The sequence below is a fragment of the Cuculus canorus genome, chromosome 22 (assembly GCF_017976375.1).
Source record: "Cuculus canorus isolate bCucCan1 chromosome 22, bCucCan1.pri, whole genome shotgun sequence".
Lineage (NCBI taxonomy): Eukaryota > Metazoa > Chordata > Aves > Cuculiformes > Cuculidae > Cuculus > Cuculus canorus.
Genome location: NC_071422.1, coordinates 179090 through 199657, shown reverse-complemented (window position 1 = coordinate 199657; position 20568 = coordinate 179090). Strand labels below are relative to the sequence as shown.

The following is a 20568-nucleotide window of genomic DNA, read 5'->3' as shown; positions in this document are numbered from 1 at the left end:
AAAAACAACACAAATCAAGCTTCTTGCCCAGACAGAGACACGTGGGGATACAAACGGCCCTTGAGTGTGGTATGAGGGGGAGCTCTGCATGCAAAGCCTGGGGAGATGCACGTGCTTACTGGTAAAATCCAGGAGAAGCACATCCAGGCTCCTTTAGATAAAAATCTTTATATAAAAACTAGAAGCTTTAATTAACATACTTGAGTGATCAAATTTAAAAACTAAGAACATATAGCCAGCAATCCTGGTCTTAAATATTAATTCTCCATCTTCTGTTTTCACAGCGTCAGGCTTTCCCTGCCAGGCAATGCTGACTAGCAAGAATTCTGGGTAAGGCAGTGGTGGGGAGACAGTCTGCTACGTGACTTTACGAAAGCTTGGTCTGGATTTCATACCAGAAAAACAGTGATGTTAAAAGCACACTGTAAAAAAAATCAGGGTGGGAGAAGGGAAGTGGAGCCATACACAATGCAATTGCATACAAATTATCTCCAGCCCTAATACACCACTGCCATTCATTACATAAGTGATAAAAGACCACACACCTGACAACACCACTGCTGTGCTATGCTCATTAATATTCAAATATGCTGTTGTATCTATACACCTCTTAACAGTATTAATTGTACTCATCTTAAAAGAAATAAAAATTCTGTGTAGCAAAATGGGCAGCATTTCTTCAATCACCAAAAAAAACCCAGAACACGCTGAAAAAAACAGCAAGCAGATCCCAGGATCAAGAATTTCAGAAGCTTTACAAGAAGTTTTGAGATCAAACTTTAAAGTTTTCTAATCTGCATTTACAAAATAACCCAAATTTAATGAGAAGACAGTTCTCAAGTGCAAGCATATCCTGATTTCCCCACCTCCCCGCAAGAATTAAGAGATGAACGAGGTGCAAGGCAGAAATTTAAGGAGTCTTTCAGAGACAAGGCTCAGCCAGGCTGTCTGACCTCTGGCTGCAAAACTCTTCTTGCAAAGGAATGAATACAAAGCCACCAGACTTGGTGAAACGTTGAGTTGCCAGGAACAAGCATGTAAAGGGCAGGAAAGGTGCTGCAGAGAGTTATAGCCGCCACCACAGCTATACCTGGCTTCTCTCGGATCTGATCCGCAGGTTTTGGTTCGGGAACCTCTACCACCACCACCTCCTCCTGCTTCTCTTCCTCTATGGCTCTGAACTCAACTTTTTGAGTCGCACGTTTAGCTGAAGAAACGGGGCACATGTTAACGACTGCCCATACACAGAAGTGTTACATTCACAGGCTGCACTTTTCCAGGCTCTGACCTTTGGATGCAGGATCACAGCAGGGATTTCTCTACTCATTTGGGGTTGTAAAGGGCTACAGGGCATGGCCAACGTGCAACCAACAGTGCTGGTGCCCTCACCTCTGTGCATCATGCCTGGGTAACCTCTGACACCCGGACTGCCAGCAAGCAGGCATTCTGATTGCTGCAGCACGGAGCTAAGACCAAGCAGCGCTTCCCTCCTGTCTCTGAGACATGAAGCCCAGGCTCAGGGTGTCACTGAGCCCTGTAAACCCACGCCAGGAGCCAGCGTAGCTTGGCTGCTGCTGGCCATGGGGTGTTGGGACAGCCCTGCTCCCTGCTGGGTTGCAGCATGGCCGTGTGGCTCAAAGCAATGCTGCTCCTGCTCCACCAGATGCCTTTGGTGCAAAGGGATGCTCCCCTCTCCCTGGCTCACCTTGGTGCAAAGGGATACTCTCCTCAGTCCTGGATCCCCTTAATGCAAAGGGAAGCTCCCCCCTGTCTGGATCCCTTTGGTGTAAAGGTATCCTCCCCTGAGCCCTGGATTCCCTTGGTGTAAAGGGATGCTCCCCTCTCTCGGGATCTCCTTGGTGCAAAGGGAAGCTCCACTCATTCCTGGATCCTACAAGTACCCCATGATCCAGATTAAAGGCAGCAAACTTAGGCACTCCCCCTTCCATGCCTCACTTCCTCTAGCCTACTATCTGGCTCTTTTAAAAATGTCAGGGATGAGACCACCTGATTGACAACGCCACAAACTTCAACACCAGCATCACTTTAACAAACACTGAAAAAGTTTCAAACAGTTGTGGCAAAAATAGCCTTCCCTTCAAGAAAAACTATGTAATTTAAGATGCTACATTAAACAAAGCAAATCCTGGAAGATCTTCATTCCCAATTTGCTAAAAGGAAAATGCATCGAGATTGAATGAGGAAACATCTTTACAACTAGAAGTTTGCCACAAGCCTTCAGCACCCACCTACATCCTTTTTGTCTGTCAGTTCTTGCTAGTGCTACTACTGGTTTGCATTTCATATCCAGGTCTTGTTTAAAGTGAGAAGTTATGCGGGTTTGGGTTTTTTTTTTTAAAGCAGGGAATTTAGGTGGTATTTAAGGAATAATTCAGCACCCTACCGAATCCATGAACAGAGAGGGAGAGACACCAGACACTCACCTCCGTCGAGGCTCCTAGAGGCTCGCTTGCTTGCTGTCCGCTCAAACTGTGGAGCAGGCCGGTCGATCAAGGCACTCGCCTGCCTTGTCTGCGCCTGCGTCCGGCCGCTGTAGCGGAACTTGGAGCCCAGCGCCAGGAACCTGCTCTTTGGGATGGCCTCGGTGGAAGTCAGCCTGAAAACCACACACATGATTTAAAAACCATACCTCTAGATCTAGAAAGTGACAGATTAAGAGAAATTAAAACACAAATCAAAGAACTTTCTTGCAGACACTTAACAAAATAACACGTGCTAACAATAAGCTCCACAGCTACATAAGACAGAAGATCAACGTCTTATGTATCTTGTGAAGCAAAAGCTGTCTAGAAATTTATTGCAATATAAACACTTGCTGTCTGTGCAACTATTTCACTCCAATTGTTGTGAAACCCTAAGGAACGCTGATGGAGTGCTCATTGCAGTAGCTGATCTAAAAGCACAGGTTATTCAAGCCTACAATTTAGAAAACCCACCTGAAAAACGTGTGATGTTCAACACACACTTTCCACAGCTTCTTTGCTGCCCGGTAACTTGGTAGCTTGAACCCAATTGTACTTTCATACTGTTCTTGCTGTGGAAAAAAATAAGTTGTATAGGTATAGTTAGAAATAAATGTGGCAAGAGGCCAGTCCCCAGCCCACCAACCTGTTCTGCTGCAGCACTAAGTGCCAGTCTAGCCCAAGAGCAGCTCAACTCACTTCACAATGTGCAGGAGGAGCTCGGGTCCAAGAAAAGACGGCTTGGCCACAAGCCTGGGCATCTCTCAGGATGCACTGGGATTTGCAGAGGAGTGTACTATGGGTTTTAGAATCATAGAATCATTATGACTGGTCCCAAAGGGCCAAGTTTATATGTTTTTTGAACCCCTCCAGGGATGGAGACTCCACCACTGCCCTGGGCTGCCTCTGCCAGGGCTTCACCACTCTTTCAGTAAAGAAATTTTTTCCTAACATCCAATTTAAACCTCCCTTGGTGCAACTTGACGCTATTTCCTCTCATCCTGTCACTCGTTACTTGGTAGAAGCCTTTTTTGCAGTCATTCAGACTCATTTACTCATTTACTGCCCTGTCACACTGCCCAGCTGGGGGATGGCATTGCAAATCGACTTTCCTGCAAGACTGGGTCATGGCAGTCAAAACAGGAGGAGGATGAAGAGGAGAAAAGAGGCAGCTCCTATTGTAGCCCCTCTCCCTACCATGTTTCCAGTCACCAGTCTATTCCAGGGAACTCACAAGAGTCACTCTGCTTAGTTAAAAGTTACGTCTGCATTTTTTAATTGCTTTTATTTCAAATGAAAGTGAAAAAGAACCTTTGTCTTGTCCCCTTTCCCAAAGAGGAGTTAGTCCTCTTCCAATTTCAGCTGTGAACTTCCTGCCGGTTTCCTCTGGATGCTGGGAATACCACATGGTGCCAGGAGGTGGTGCTGGATGACAAACTGTTTAAATCATCACCCAACTCCATCAAGGTCATCGGGCTCTACCTGAACTTAATGCCAAGCTCAGACCAGAAACCTTACAGAGTATAAAACGCTCACTCAGAGACAAGCTTGCCCCCTCTCCCCGCTTTGTTTTAGTGAAGCAACCCCACTGGTGGTAATCAGATGGCAATTAAAGAAGACAGGAGCACAAAAACTTAGAATGTACCTCTCCTGGCCGAATCTTAATAAAGAAGCTGCTGCGTCTGTAGGAAATCTTCAGGACTTTGGGCCAAGGGAAGCGGTTGATTCTCAATTTATCTTTGTAAACAAGAAGGCCACTGGAACAGACTCCCAGAGTGATGTCCACCCCTTCCAAGTCCTGGGAAAACAGATGAGGAGTTATGCAGTGGCAGTGTTACAAGTTGCAGGTCAACATCCACCCTCCCAATTACCCCTTTAATCTTCCCCCAAGGCTCTCTGGAATTCAGCTCCCCACACAGCCAGGGCCAGGCTTGACTTTCCATCGTGTTTCTCCTTATGCCCTCCCTCCCTTCTGCAGATCTCTCCTGTGATGCTGTTTGCTCAGAGGGCTGGTCTATACACTATCTTGTGTTCTCCTGGGCAAAGCAGCTGCCCCTGCAGCATCAGAGCCTTATCTTGAGCTCTTCAGAGCAAGGGTCTCTCTACAGCAGTAATTTTGTAAGGCTTTCTGTAACATATAAGTATTAAGCATTGGGGAAGAATCACTTCTCTTGCAAGAATGCTTGAGGCATTTCTGCTGTGTCTCTCTTTCTGTAGCAGTAGCCACCTTAATTCCTGTATCTTTCAAAAGGAACCCCCTGAAATATGGGATAATGAAGGATAATTGAATTCCAAAATCCACAGCACGTGCACTCATGCTGGCTCTCACCTTGGCTTGGTGAAGGTCGACTCCATACATAGACAGCTTTTTTGCATTCTCAAGGAATTCCAAGTCTGCTTGGGCTGGAGTCATGGATCTGGGGAGAAAATGAAAGGGCTTGGTATTCCCGTAACTGTTGCTTTTAGGAGGGGACAGATTAGACTTCACAAAACCATTTACTCATTAGATTTTCTTTTGCTTTCAATACAAATCTGTGCCCAGATAAGAATTATTTAATTGCTCTGAATGCAGAAATTTGTGTGTTGAGATACCCTCATAAAACAGATGCATCTTGTTCATGCAGAGCTGTACTGACACCAGAGAAGAAAGCGAGAGAGTGTGGTGTGGGGTACGAAACTTGACTCAGTGGGATAAACACCAAATCAGCTGCAGCAGCGGATACAGGTCCTGCCCTCCCAGATCTCCTGCCTCCAAATCCCCCCAGACCCAGCTATTGTTCTCCAAACCAAAGGCAAGGCCAGCTGAGACCACTCAGCAGCAATTCCTACTGGGACAGACCAGATGAATGAGACATTTTCTGGGAACAGATGGTACCCTGTCTGCAGGAGGGGCCACGCAACGCAACTTTGCTGAACAGAAACATCCTGATAATGGAGGCTATTATCAACGTTATTGAAGTGCCCTTGTTAATAAGTTGCTAGTGTCTGAGGTCCATCCAACAGCTCTGCTGGGACAGCATTTGGCTGTGTACATCTCATTTTGCCCACTGCCTTGATGTCTTCCTTATCGAGCGCTCACATATATCTTGTGTGCAATGTAAACAGAAGTTTGAGTGGTGGGAGACAGGGCAGACAAAGACAACTGTAAGGATGATCCTCTAGGAAAGACCCAGGAGCAGCCACCATCTCCAACACATGCCTAGTGCTTTGCAATTAAAGCAGCCAGAGACAGAACATGTTTTTTTCCCACTGAAAGCCCTCTGACAGATTAATGTTCAAAGAATATGAACCAGAAATTAAATGGGCATATATTGCTTCCTCCATCCTGCACACAAGCAGATTAAATATAGTTTCGTCCTACACCTTGAAGTAGCCCTCTAATGAAGCCATGAATAATTCAGCAACGTCATCCACCACTTCTACTTCAAGTCATGAAGCTTGTCAGTGGCCCCATACTTATTTTCCCTCATTTCCTCTCCTCTCAGTGCAAATGGAGGGCAATCAGTTTAGAGTATTAATTTGCGAGGTTGAGCGAGGTGTTAACTGTAGCTTTGGTCACGGCTGGGGGCACATGTCCACTCTTCCCCACTGTACTCAAGGTATTGGATCCCATCTACCTGCAAGAAGGTCTTGTCTTTGCTCTGTTCTCATTATTAGCGCATCAGACAGTGGCTTCTCACAGGTCAAGGGTCTGCTGCCCAAAGGCCTCGGTATCAGAGTGGTTTTATGGACTATTTTTCCCTTTAAAACCTAAATGTATCTCTGGGAGGGGGCAGAAGCTGCTGGCTGGCCACTCACGCACAGTTCCACAATCCATGTTCTCAAGAGCATCTATGTAAAGAAACTCAAAATAAGACAAGGAAGAGGTCCAGCTGCTGAGATCCTTTAACCTTGTACCAGGGACACTCTCACATGTCCTTCAGTCCTACTGGAACAACACACATTGGCCCAGGTCATGGCCATGCCTGGGGGATACAAGGGCAGCCTAAGTGCAGGTTTACAACTCCAGCATTACCATAGAATCATAGAGTGGTTTGGGTTGGAAGAGACCTTGAAGATAATCCAGATCCACCCCCTAGAATACTTCCACATCATGAAGTGTTACTCATTCAACATGGCAGCAGAAAACCCCAACCACGCTGTAGCTACAGCACGTACACAGAGATGGGATGTCTCCAACTAGACTGCAATCCAAAAATTACATAAAGCCCAAAGGAAATATAAAACAAAAACAACAGATAGGTTAAACCAAGCAAACTTTGTATTTTCACATGAAATAAAACCTACTTTAACGGCTATCCTGTTGAAAAAGAATAGTTGCCAAAAAAACGATTGCCAGGCTGCATCTGCTCTCCGAAAACATTGTTTCCTCTTCATGCAGGGAAAAAGAATTCCAATTTCTTGGTAGATTTTGTTATAACTTTAAAATATTAGATCCTGATTTTCTAAGTAGCTGAAAATTCACACGTTAAAGCTCCTTTCGCCAACATAAAAATTGGTGCAGCAGGAAGCCAAGAGCATAAACCAGAGGCAGCGAAAATCATAGAATCATAGAATAGTTTGGGTTGGATGAAACCTTGAAGCCCATCAGTTCCAACCCCCCTGCCATGCGCAGGGACACCTCCCACTAGATCAGGCTGCCCAACGCCCCATCCAACCTGGCCTTGAACACCTCCACATGGAGCAGCCACCACTTCCTTGGGCAACCTGTGCCAGTGCCTCACCACTCTCATCGTGAAGAAAATCCTCCCTATGTCTGGTCTAAATCTGCTCCTCTCTAGTTTATATCCATTACCCCTAGTCCTACCACTACAAGCTTTTGTAAGAAGTCCCTCCACGGCTTTCTTGTAGCCCTTTCAGGTACTGGAAGGTCGCTATAAGGTCTCCTTGAAGCCTTCTCTTCTCCAGTCTGAACAACTCCAGCTCTCTTTCTATCAGAAAGCCCCATTATTTCTGACTGACCCAGGTGCCAGACCTTACCTGTATGTTTTATGAAGCTCCACAACCTTCTCTTCCAGCTCTTTTGTCTGGTTTGGGGCCAACTTAAATTCACTGATGTAATCCGGGCTATGAAGGTCAGGATCATAGTCACCTAGCTCGGACTGGACTGTGTACGAACCCAGCAGAGCCAAAGTCGCAAAGGAGCAGGGCAGCCGCCCTGAGATGATGTCTTGTCTGAGCTGAAGACACAAGTAATACCTGGGCAAGGAAAAAGTAAAATACTGTTTACAGAGAACTTAGAGAAACTTAAGTAACTTGAGGATCAGAGCCTTTTTTAATGCCCCTGATGAATGCAGTGTGATGCTTGTTTCCAATTTCTACCTGTACTTTCGCTACGGGGTAAACAGCATGGAGAAAGGAGGACCTAATGTCACCTCCACTCTGCAAAGCAGGTAGAGGACACTTCTGATCAGAAAATCTTGGTTTTAAATACAAACTTGCTTTTCTATACAAACACATGCCAGGATAATAAATGATGCTGCTTTACACATGTGGACTTCAGTATAACGGGAGCATCCCACATATCCACTGAAAATAAACAAACCCCCTCCAAGACATCTGATCTACTTTGCTGAAGGTTGGAAAGCCAGCCAAATAACAGAAATTTCACTTCAATTGTCACTGATTGGCTGAGCAAGCTCCCTGGCTAGCAGAAAGATTTCCTGGTAACTCATAGCCTCATTAAGGTTGGAAAAGACCTGTAAGCTCATCCAGTCCAACCATCAACACAACACCAACACCCCTACTAAATCATGTCCTAAAGCACCACATCTACATGATTTTTGAGCCCCTCCAAGAATGGAGACTCCACCACTGCCCTGGCCAGCCTCTACCCATGCTTCACCACGCTTTCCAAGAAGTAATTTTTCCTAATATCCAATCTAATCTGGCACAACTTGGCAATTTCCTCTCATCTCATCATTTGTTACTTGGGAGATAACTCACCTGGTTATGTCCTCTGTCAGCTGCGCAGGATCCGGTGGATAAAACTTGACATTGAAGGTAAAATCCCAGGGGCCTCCTGCAATTAGAAAGAAGACTTTGAGAACAATAAACACACCAGAAAAGCTTTGAAATATTCAAGTCATTACAAAAAAAGCTGGGAATATCCAGTCTGATCTTCAAAACACAGCGATCAGATCATAACCCGGATTTTGACAGTGCTCACATGCACAGCTTGCTGCTGCTTAGCAGATGGTACGATACAGTTTTATTTATGGGACCTAAGACACAAGCAGGAGAAAACAAAGCAGGGCAGGCAAATACACACGAATAAACCACAACTGGTGGGAAAAAAAATTAAATTAATTGCATAAAAGCTAAATTAGATAATTTTTCACTGACTGAAAAGAGGAAGATTCATGAAGAGAGGTCAGGTGTGCGCTACAAGTTAATGAAGGAGCATTGTTTTATCACTTGACTCCATTTTCCATTTTCTCATAAGCAGCAGATGTGTAACTCACTCGGCAGCCCAACATGTTGTGGCCTGGCGGTCAGACCACAGTGAAACTCGGCACAACACAATCATCAATCTCTGGAAGAAACAGCGAGCTCTGCGATAGGAAGAGCTTTACAAGTCCAGACCTAAATGCTTCAACACAGCTTGTCACAAGCCCTGTGCAGCACTTTTATGAGCCTTAACTGGAGTGAGCAGCCACAAATCACACCTAAAAGTGGCATTATTTGTGGTGTCGTACGTGACATACTGAAGGAGTTATTAGTTTTCCTTGAAAATAATCACATTTACCTGCAGAAAACAGTCCTGAGCAACCCATTAAGCACTCACAGTAATTTTCACAGTTACAACTCACCCCGGCTGTGCCCTTTAACTCTGTAGTTCAAAATAATATTTATCTCAGAAAGAGGAGATACCCTTGTGGTTAACTCTCCCAGAGATTTATCACAATCCCAAACAGGGCAGAGGGGGAACACAGCCTTCATGGATTTACTTCTTATGCAACACCATAACTGGGATTTAACACAAGCCTGCTTGTTTTCACTACACACAGTTCAAAACAAGTTATTTCAAGAAGGCGTTTTAGGTAGCAGAGGTTTCCTATGTGTTGCAAGGAGGATGCAGACACTGGCTCCCTGTATTTGTGCAAGAACATATATTGGTGTACACATACTTACATGTACATTCAACATATATTTACATAAACTCAAATAATTGGCCATTTCACCCATCTCAGGGGATCAGATTCCATAGCAGGTTGCTCGCTGTACTTTCAAACTTAATTTTACCCGCACAGCACAGCCAGAGCAGCTCATGCCCTTTACATGCATCCTGTGGTTGATTCATAGAGAGGTTGATAAGAGCAGCTTTTCCTTCTCCATAGCTGCACTTCCCCTCTAACCTGTACTTAATGACATGCCTTGTTCTGCACCCTCCACCAAAAGCATACATAAAACCTCTACTTTACTTCCATAAACCACTTTTACTTTCCAAGCAATCAGACCTTAGGCTGGCTCCTGAGAGAAATTAACAGCCTCTATGATTTATTTAACTTCGACACTGCCCTCATCTTGAACTAATTCACTGCTGGCAGACCTTAAAATACAACTTTGGAGAGCATCTGGCATTTGCCCTAATACCGCTCGAGCCATTTATCATTCCACTACCCCTGCTTGGACCCTGAAATAGCCTCGGAGCCCATAAAACCTTGCTACAGCACACAGTTTGCTCAGGCTCTCCCAGTCTCCTTTGGGATTTAAATGCTCCCCACTGACACCTATTTTTCTCATCCTCCAATCGGCAGCAGATCGCCCATCTCAAGTGTGGCATGGTAGCAAGGATAGTGCAGGTTTGTATAGGGTGAACACACCCCAAGCTATGTTTTCCCAAGGAAATGATTTCTTTTCCTAAATCTCAAGTATCACTAAGTGCGTAAGAAGAAGAGAAAGGATGCACAGACTGTTTGAATTGCTGATCCCTGCCAGTCACCCTCACTCGACCTCTCACCCATCCTCAGGTCCCCAGATTGCCTGCCAAATCCACGATTATTTAGGAAAGGGGGAAGAAACCACACCCACCCATATGATAAATTCCCTCTACTCACCATGAACCTGTTTTTTTATTTCTTTGGCAGGATCCAGCCACGTCTGTAAGAGGATAAAAACATTCACAGTTTAACAGACGTTCCAGAAACACCACAGAAAACTGCAAATCGCTAAAAATACAGCAAAAAAAGGCAAGATTTGACACAAATGCAGCCACGGAAACTGGAGAGACCATGCACTTCTCACAACTTTTACTCCAGTCTGTGTTCTTGGTGGGTGCATTCCAACCCTTCACCTACCAGGTACTCACAGGGGAGGCACATGGAACAGGAGGAAAAAGAAGGGAGTGTATCAGGGCTGCAAGCAGGTATGGTCACAGCCACATCCAGCTATAAGGGGCACTTGCATAACTCTTTTTTTTACTCGAGAACCTTTAAAAATAGGCAAACAGGTTGTTCGCATTCATTTTAGGCTCCGTGTCTCCATACTTACTCTACTCAGAACAAAGAACGCTAAGACTTTCTATTATTAGTTATATTTTTAACTACCTAATCACTGAAATATGAGTGAAAATGTCCAGTCACTGGGGAAGGCTGGAATCTTTAACAGCAGTGTGACATAAACTTCATCTGTTTTAAGTATGACTTAAATTTCAAGTAATTACGTCAGATACAAATTTAGAAATATAGCCTTTCGCCTCTCTCTGTAATTTGGGGTTTTGTGGGATGGTGCTGCAACATGAACAACTCCTGCTTTGCCAGCATGGTCTGAGCAGCTCCTGACACATCAAGGCTGAGCCTTTTCCTTTGCAGAGGTCAGTCTGCCCTGCTGAAGGCAGCAGCAAGGTGCTAACAGCCCTTCTGGAGAGTCCACATTAAACCACCTTCATTTTCCCAGCCCTGAGCAGGATTTGGACGTCCAGGTCTCCCGAGGTGAAGGAATTAACTCATTGAATCTCCCAAGCTAATCTGTCCTGACCAGAAGGGCAGGCAACTTCATGGCAGGGACACAGTGATACTTACATTTTATCTTATGCTTTTTTTTATATTTTTTGCCTCTCTAACCTATAAAATGGGGGGTAGGAAATCCATTTGAAAGCCACTTGCTGTCTTTCCAGGGCCATCATTTTAAGCATCTCTACATCCACGCTGATGCCACGACGGCTCATCACTGCAGCGATAACAGCTGGGTTTTGGGCAGCTGAGCCTGCAGTGCAGTCATGCATCCTCAGCACTCGTCCTGCCCGATCCAGCAGACAATGATGGGTACAGCAATTAACGGCACTTCTATCCAGACTGTTTCATGAATCAGGGGGAAACAATCCTCCCTTTCAGAGCAGCATCAAGCTCTTTCTTGCTGACCAGCTGCTCTATCCAATGTCACAGTCTCCTGTTCCCACTGTCGCCCTCTGCTATTCCCATCTGGGAAAATGCCTGTGCCCAGGAACACTTATTCTCTAAATAGCAAGGTGGAAAATCCCACATACAACCCTTTCCTGTCCAGTAACACACATGTGCACCTCTGTCAGCTCCACACAGCTGCGAGTGAGGGGCAGAGGCTCACGTAGTGGTTTCCTATTAAGATCATTTCTACCTGTAAATCAGTAACTTGGTTCTTTTAAAGTTACTGAAAGAGGGAGATGGAGCTTTGGATTTCAAAGGTCAATGAAATATAATAAGAAACAATCCCCCCCCCAAAAAAACAAAACAGGTGTTTATCTCCAGCAGAGCAAACCAGACTTCCTCCAAGGAGCCTACTGGAGCTAAACTCATGCACAGCAGCTTTACACTCCCTCGCTCCCAGCTCTGGGACACGATTCAGACAAAACTGTCGTTTTCAGTCCCTGCAGTTTTCAGTCACTTCTCAGCTGCAGAGAAGGAGGTGCAGGCTTTTCCTTTCAGAAGAACTGACAACAGCAAGCCTGGATACGAGGAGAGCAAGTCCCAGGGTTCCAGGAGATGCAGCAGTGAGCTACCCACAGCACAAGTGTAAGAAGCTGAGCTGCTCCAGCTAAATTCTTAATTGGATCTAGAAGTCCACCTATCCCTTCCTCTGCAAGCACAACAAACTGCTCAAGTAAAAAATCTTGAATAATTGCTCAAGTTAAAGCATAACCAAGGGTTTAAAAGATAAGACACTGCTTGAGCCTAACCAAACAAAGACTTTAAACTGAAAGCAGATGAGTAAGAGTTTTGGTATGAAAAGTCATGCATTTTTTTACGGCGCAAAGCCTCAACCCAAATCTGCTCTGGATGGCTCTGACCAAACGTTATGAAAAATGACACCAGCAGTGTCAGGGCAGCCAGCTTTGACCCCTGCGGACTGCTCAGCCCAACACTTACAGTGAACACAGGCTCCAGGACTGTGACATTGCACAGTGTCAATATTGAAGCTCATTTTTTACAGCCTAAGAGTAAACCTATTCCTAACATCACAATAAAACAGTTGCTGCTTTTCTACAGTGAGAAAAGCCTTATTTTCCCCTGACTTCATGATCTATCACTTTACAAATTAATGGCACCACTCTGCAGTAAACTAACGTAACAAATTTTCTCCAGGTGAAGATGCAAGTTAACGTAACTTTCTTGTACTAAAATCCACACTCCTGTAGTCATTTCTTCACAATTTCTGCCTCTGTGAAGACATTCTTAGTCTTTGTTTAAGAGTTTTGAGAAGAGCTCATAGACCACCTCCTCACCGGGAGAGATGATCCTTGGAAAGAGCTGAACCCAACCAGACGCACAACACCACACAACAGCAGCCACTTACCCTGGAGGTTGGCGTGTCCCATATGGCCAAACCAAAGTAGTCTTCTTCCAGGAGATTGAGGTGGTCACAGACTTTTTTAAGTAGATCCTGCCCCTTGGTGTGTTTCTGCAAAGAAACAAAGGAAATTCTGTAGGATGGGCTGGAGTTTTTGTCCCCTTGTTCACTGGAGAGGGAAGAAAGGGAATGTAATCATAGAATGGTCTGGGTTGGAAGGGACCTCAAAGCCCATACAGTTCCAACACCACTGCCATGGGCAGGACACCTCTCACTGGATCTGGTTGCTCAAAGCCCATCCAACCTGACCTTGAACATCTCCACGGATGGGGCAACCACATCAAACCACACTGAACAGTACCAAGGAGGGAAAAAAGTCCCAAGTAACTCAAAATCAGAACTCCTGGCTCTTTCTGAGCAAGAACCCCTTATAGAAAAGGGCATCAGATCCAAACTGGAGAGGCAATGGGAACTGCAGTGGGTGTGTCTGCTACCACCTCCTCTGTGTCTGAAGCTTCCTCAGAGCTAAGCTTCCCAACACAACACAACAAACACAAGTATTCGTATGGATTTTCCATCCCAATGTACATCTACTGCACTGGTATGTCCTAGCTCCAGGCTATCAGACAATCAGGAGTGGATGAAAAGACAATCAATGCAGGGAATGAAACTGCTGCTCTCACCCACTGCTATAGGCCTGCATTTTAGGAGCAACTTGGCTCAGTGGGATCACAAAAGAAACAGCATCCAAGAACGAAGGACCATCATCCCTGTGGCCTTCCTGCCCACCCAATCTACTGATGAAACTCGGCTCCTCCAGTTCTGCCTTGTGCACTGAAAGCTGCTTAACACACAACTTCTTGCCTCCAGAAACACACTTTGAGCATTCCTATGTCCTCTTTTTTTCCCTAATCCTGCAGAAGTGAACTGGACCCAGGAATAGATACCTTAGTCAAAAGGCATGAAGGAAAACATCCCTGAGGCACAAAACTACGGTAACCAGAAGCACCTAATTCTATTGGAGGCTTCACTAAAAAGAAAGTGCAGTTCCAGTGATGCAAAATGAGCTTTACTAATGCATCGCTTGTGTCTGCATCTCTCCTTTCAGTCATATTTGCATGGCAACTGATCCAAGACCATTGTTTTATTCCAGCCCTTCAGCTGTAAGGTCCTTAGTGCATATGTTGTGACTCTATAGGTAACACAGTGCATGTGTCAGCCTGAATATTTCTCAAGGAATTGGCCCTTAAAAGACGTATCAGAATTAAAAACCCTCCATGGCTGTCAGTTGGAAAAAATGCCTGAAAGCACCTATTCTTCTTGGATAAAGGCATTTGTGCTGGTCTTTGCCTACGCATTTGCAATTCCTTCCTAATTAAGTCTTAATAAAGTTTCAAAATCATAGAACCATAGAATGGTTTGGGTTGGAAGGGACCTCAAAGCCCATCCAGTTCCAAACCTCTGCCATGGGCAGGGACACCTCCCACTGGATCAGGTTGCTCCAAGCCCCATCCAACCTGGCCTTGAACACCTTCAGGGATGGGGCAGCCACCACTTCCCTGGGCAACCTGGGCCAGGGCCTCCCCACCCTCACTGGAAAACATTTCTTCCTAATACCTCAATCTCCACTCTTTCAGCTCAAAACCATTCCCTCCCACCCTGTTCCTGCACTTCTTGATGAAGAGCCCCTCTCCAGCAAGCAAAATGCTAGAGTAGTATTATATTGGTGTTAAAGCAAAGGGTACACAGCAGGCCTTCTGAATCCTCTCTGCAGTGCCCACCATGACCCTCTGGACCTACAGAAAGAGACTTCTAATGTCCTGCTCGAGTCATGACCAATCATACCACCGCTTCTCCCATCAGTGGTGTCCATGCAGTCTGCTGGCACTGCTGCCGCAAACTCAAACACAGCCCCAGCAAGCTGCCACCAGCATTTTGTGGAACGGTTTCCTTCCATGGGCTCCACAGAAAATCCCTGGCAAAGGGGAAGGCGATCAGGGTGGTGATGCTCCAAGCTGATCCCGTGCCACAGCAGCAGCGATGTTGTTACATAAACAGCCACCACTGACCTACTTGCCCAGGATCACTCAAGGTAACCGCTTTCACAAGGAGCCTGTGCCCAGATACCCTCTCCCAGCTCATTTAGCCAGCAGGACTGGGGAAAAACAAGCTGATGGAAGTATGCTGGAATGGTAAGTACCGGATTATTAATATTCTGGACAAGTACTTCAATACCAAAATGGGGATTTCTGCTGCTTTTTATTGCCCTGACAGCAAGAGAGCCCTGCGAGAGAATGCACAAAATAAAGGAGAAAAACAGCTCTCAGAGGAAGGTGTTTGCAGGGCTGTAAGTCAATTTAATAATTCTAAATGTTTTACTGCAAATACATTCAACTGTAGGCTAACGACAACACATTTCCCATGACATCCAAGCCCTAAATGTTACGTTAGCCAGCAGCCTGGTATGTGAAGGTACCTTGAATGAACAGAAAAGCACAAATGAACCTGATAACCCATTTTATTCAGAGGAAAGGGGCAGAAGATATTTAGATAATCCCAACACAACACAAAAAACTAAGCTCTAGTCCGGGATACAAATGAGAGAGAAGATGAACAGCAAATTCAACTTTTTCTTTTAAGCTTCTCCCCTATCTTTACAAAAGAAAGAACCTTGGAAATGTAGAACAAGAAGAAAAAGAAGATTCCTAGGCACCCAGATATTTGTACAACACACTAAATAAGCTGTTATAGCTCACAGCAAGGTTGTTCCACAGTAAAGCCTGTCGTGTAATTCCCTGGCAGCAAATTAGAGCTCTATTAGAGAGTGTTTGTGGTGATTTTTCAAGCAGAGGAGAAGGTAGAGGGGAAAAGAAAACAAACCCCACAAGTACTTACATCCATGGAACACTCAAAGATGGTGTCATCCAGCAAGACAACTTTGCAGTACATGTTTCTGTGTCTTTTTACTGCTTTCTGGGCAGCTTTCAAATCCTTCTCTGCTTTGGTCTCCGGAATCTCTTGTTTCAGCTCTGGCTTGGTACACTCTTCCTTCGCTTCCCCTCCTTCCTTGCTCCCAAGGTCTTTGCTCTCCGGCTCCTGGTCGTCCCTTCTCTCCTCCTGTGCAGGCTGTAACCCCAACATCACCCGAAGTACAGTTTAGATGTGTCAAGAAAAAAACTCCATTGCATGAAATAAGCATTGCAGAGGTGAACTACAAGGCTTGGGTCTCACCCCCAATTCAGTACCTGACTTAAACGTGTGACCCGGGACCTGGAGCAGCACTTCGGTGAACAAGGTTAATTTTATAGAATGGTTAGGATTGGAAGGGACCTTAAAGATTACCCAGTTCCAACTGCCCTGCCATGGTCAGGGACATCATCAAGTCATTTTCAAGTCTTTTTTTTAATAAAGGATGTCATTAAAAAGGGGTTAATTAGAGAAAACAGGGCAGAATACATCATGCAAATCTTCATGATCTTAATGACAGCAGCTTTGGTACTCATAAGTCCCTTCACCCCTTGGACAGACACCCTGTGCAGCCACTGCTGCCCTGGGCCTAGGGTTCTGCTCCAGTGCACTGGCCCTTGAGATGGCAGCAGTGGCATTAAAAGAAGGGGTCAGTGCTGAGATTTCACAGCCGTCTGAGCTGACTGAGCAGCTTTCTGCCACGAAAAAGGGAAGGCAGCCTTCATACCACTCTCCTTAGCCTACTGAAGCACTTTGTGAGCCAGTTTAATTCAGTGAAATAGCAGAAGGAGATGCAGTTTGGGAACAGGAGGAGGAAGGAAGCTGGACTTTTTTTTCCACTGCCCTTTCAGGAGGTCAAATGAGTTCACAGCAGGCTCTGACAATGCTGGAAGTGGCTGGATGCAGCAGAAGCACGCAGCTGCAGCAGAAGAAGAGCAAAACCCTGTCTTTTCAGCCCATCGCGTCTCATGAAATCACATCCAGACACAACTGCACAGAGGTATTTAAAAACTAAATAATGTCCACAAGCTGCTGACTTCTGTTCCAGAAGGGCTGGGACAATCGGGAGCAGAGCATCAGTGAAAGCTCGTAATGCCCACCGGTCAGCATTTATCAAACAGGCAGCACCTCTCAAATGCTTTCATGGCAGAAATATCTGCTGCGTGTCACAGTTCAAAAAGCCACTGACATGGGTCTAAAAGAAGAACTAAAAAAAGCCGCAAATGCTTCATCTGAAACAAACAGCTCATAGTGAAAGAAGGCTGTGTGCACACTCACACAGAATCACAAAATGGTTTGGGTTAGAAAGGACCTCAAAGTCCATCCAGTTCCACCCCCTCCCATGGGCAGGGACACCTCCCACTGGATCAGGTTGCTCAAAGCCTCATCCAACCTGGACTTGAACACCTCCAGGGATGGAGCAGCCACATCAAACGCCACTGAACACTATCAAGAAGAGAAATGAGTCCCGAGTAGCTCAAAGGTTGCTCAAAGCCTCGCATGCGCTCAGAAACAGCAAATCAACGTTAAATAGAGAAAGGAATCAAGCATTTCCTCCTCAATACACAATTTCTGGGCTGAAATTGCATTAAAATTTCCAACTTCCTCCCCTTCTGCTAATCCCAGCCCTCACAGAAACAAAACACAAGCGGAGATCATCCTGTGTTTTTCACATGCTCAGAAATTTGAGGAATGAAAGAAGAAGGTGCTGCCTAGCACCTTGTCGACAACTTTGTATTTTTGAGGAGGTGGATTTACAATTACTGCCTATGGTTGGCAATGCTCTCACTTGTAATGTAGTACAGAGTCTGCAACATGTAACACCTCACTGGAGCCCATTCAAAACCAAAGGCAGCTGGGTAAGTAATCTGGATCTTACCACGAATGTGCTCTCACTCCAGGAATTCACCGATCCTGGCTGGGCTGTCAGAAATCCCCAGCTCAGGAGAAGGGGCTCTCACGTTTCTTTAAGTCCACACAGCCGCACTGGTAACGGCAGAGCTGCAATGATGCAAGGAGGGCATCTGATACCCCTAAAACAATAACTAGCTGCAGCCTTGTGAAGATCTCCTTGCAGTCATCTCTGCCTCAGTTTCTACCACGCTTCAAAACCTTTAAATTTCACCTGACAAATGACCTTGGCTCTGAAGAGCACACATCAGACAGCCACCAGGACCGGACTCAGCCCACGTGCTGCACATCAGTCCCTATTTACGCAATTCATAAGCAGAAAACATTTGTGTTTGGCAAGCTCAGCACCAGCCCGGACTGCACAGATGATCAAGTCCTGAAATACCACACTTGTGCTCCTTGAATTTGAAGAAATCCCTTCCCGAATCCACATCCTTTTGCAGTCTCCACTGGCCTGCCACCTGTGTTCTGCACACAGCAAGGACATCCTGATGAGCAACTGCTCTGTTGTGAATTACGAACTTGAACTCTAGTTCTGGCATGACTTCCTGTGCCTCAACAAAGTCAGCATGGGGGCATTTTAAGCTATGCTGTAAATTTTAAGTTGTGCTGTGAGCACAATTTCAGGAGCAGGTACTTTGCAGGACAGTCTGACACAGGAATGCAAGAGTGGGAACTACGTGCTGTGACACAGGAACCTAACAAGAGCCTTTGTAGCATCCCATGAGTTTTTCTGATCAAACACAGCATCCTAGGACACAAAGATTTTATAGTTTTGGCTAAAAAGTCACATTTTCAAGATCAGAAGGGAGCACATCACAGAGCAGGGAGTTTTACCTGTGTTTCCGCACTGCTTAAGGAATGGAGATCTAATGATGGATCAGTTTTGAGCTCAGGCTCAGGAGCCGCAATTGGAGCTTTCACCAAGATGTCTTCATCACGGCTGGCTCCTAAACCCAGATCTTTCTGGTTACCTCCTGCATCTTTAGGAGTATCAGTGTCTTTGTCCTCTTCAGACACCTGAGACTTGGGCCTCCTGAGAAAGGATGAGAAGAGGCGGGAAAGACCCCGGCCCTCGGAGGTGCGGCGTTCCTTCTTGGTCTGCTCCTCGTGCGTGGGCGTATCACCGTTGGAGGCCTTCTGTTTCTGCCCTGCTGCAGGCTGTCCCTCTGATGTCTCCTGAGTCCCTTCCTCTAGGGAAGCCTCCTGTTTTTGTGTTTCAGCAGCTCCTTCCTCCTCCTTGGTTTGCTGCTGCTCCGAGCTGTCGGCGTCTGCCGCTAGACTCTTCTCTGTTGTCATGATGATGCTGTAAAAGAGGTGCAAAAGTTTCAATCAAGAGCCTTCTGATATTTAAGTCTGCATTAAGCTACTCAAACCAAGCTACAAGCACAGACACGCCACGTTCCCCACTCACATCACATAAAGATCAAACAAATCATTCATTTTGCTAAGGTTAGCTTTGACAGAAACATCTTTATCAACATTTGCCCATGCATCTCTCACCACTTGGACAATGCTGACTCTAAACTGCTAAATGCCCTGGCACCAGGTCTGCAGACTGACGAGGGCAACTGATTAAGAAATGGGCATGAAATTAGGGAAAAGGAAGGAGATGGCAGAGGGCTGTCCTGATGCCCTCTCTTCCTCCAAGTTCCTGCTCTCCTCTTGCAGTCCTAGCTGTGGGAGCAGAGCAGATGAGGTCACACACATGAACAGGCAATCTTCTTCCTACTACAACATTCCAATACCACAGATGGTTCAGGGTGGCATGTGGTGTTACAGTATCCTTCTCCACCACTGCACTGAAAGGAGGAATCTGCTGCCTGAGAGAAAACCCAGACAGTGAGCAAGAGTCAAAACCTGCATGGCCACAAACTTTAACAGTTTCTCACTTTAACAGTTTCTCACTTCCAAACATCCCTGAAAGAGGCCACAGATCCTGACCATAGACATAAAAGGGGGACAGAACCACACTGCTGCTCTGCTCAGGACAGCACTCAGCAGTGTTGATCCGCTACGCTGAGCTGCACAGGACAGGTCCAGCGGAGCCATGTAGGCTCCAGTATATATGAGATCTTCGCATCGCACACTAGAAAGATGCAAAATGGAAAGGCTTCCAACCGATCCCCACAACAGAGAGCAGACTTCTTCAGAGCCTGTGCTATTAAGCTGATGCAATGCTTATTTCAACTTCAGCCTGGGCTGTTGACACAAAAAGATGGAAATCACATGAGAAGAATATCTATTTAAGGTATAAAGAGGACCCAAAATAATCATGCTTTAGAGAGGATAGAACTAATCTTTGTGCATTGCATTACATGTATCTGCAGCAATAAATTGCTGCTTACACAGAGCAAACAGCATATAATCAAATACACCTTCCAATCCACCCAGCCCAAGCCTCAGCAAACAAACATTTGCTCAAAATACATCCTTAAAATTG

General features: G+C 45.6%; 1 protein-coding gene across 28 annotated transcripts in view; it reads right to left on the bottom strand.

Annotated features, from left to right (window-relative positions):
* EPB41 (erythrocyte membrane protein band 4.1) overlaps positions 1-20568 on the bottom strand; it is a 97030-nt gene that overhangs the window by 36872 nt on the left and 39590 nt on the right. For 18 of the 28 annotated variants that reach the window (XM_054086322.1, XM_054086324.1, XM_054086323.1 and 15 more), the window contains 11 exons: positions 18963-19431; positions 16143-16373; positions 13254-13358; positions 10544-10586; positions 8430-8505; positions 7464-7682; positions 4813-4900; positions 4129-4281; positions 2958-3055; positions 2445-2617; positions 1091-1207 (listed from right to left, as the gene is read on the bottom strand). In XM_054086322.1, coding sequence (XP_053942297.1) covers positions 1091-1207; positions 2445-2617; positions 2958-3055; positions 4129-4281; positions 4813-4900; positions 7464-7682; positions 8430-8505; positions 10544-10586; positions 13254-13358; positions 16143-16373; positions 18963-19424 — 1765 coding nt within the window. In that variant the 5' untranslated portion in view covers positions 19425-19431. Of the gene's footprint in view, positions 1-1090; positions 1208-2444; positions 2618-2957; positions 3056-4128; positions 4282-4812; positions 4901-7463; positions 7683-8429; positions 8506-10543; positions 10587-13253; positions 13359-16142; positions 16374-18962; positions 19432-20568 lie in introns of those variants that run through there. The other 10 variants (XM_054086333.1, XM_054086346.1, XM_054086334.1 and 7 more) reach the window with 1 other exon arrangement.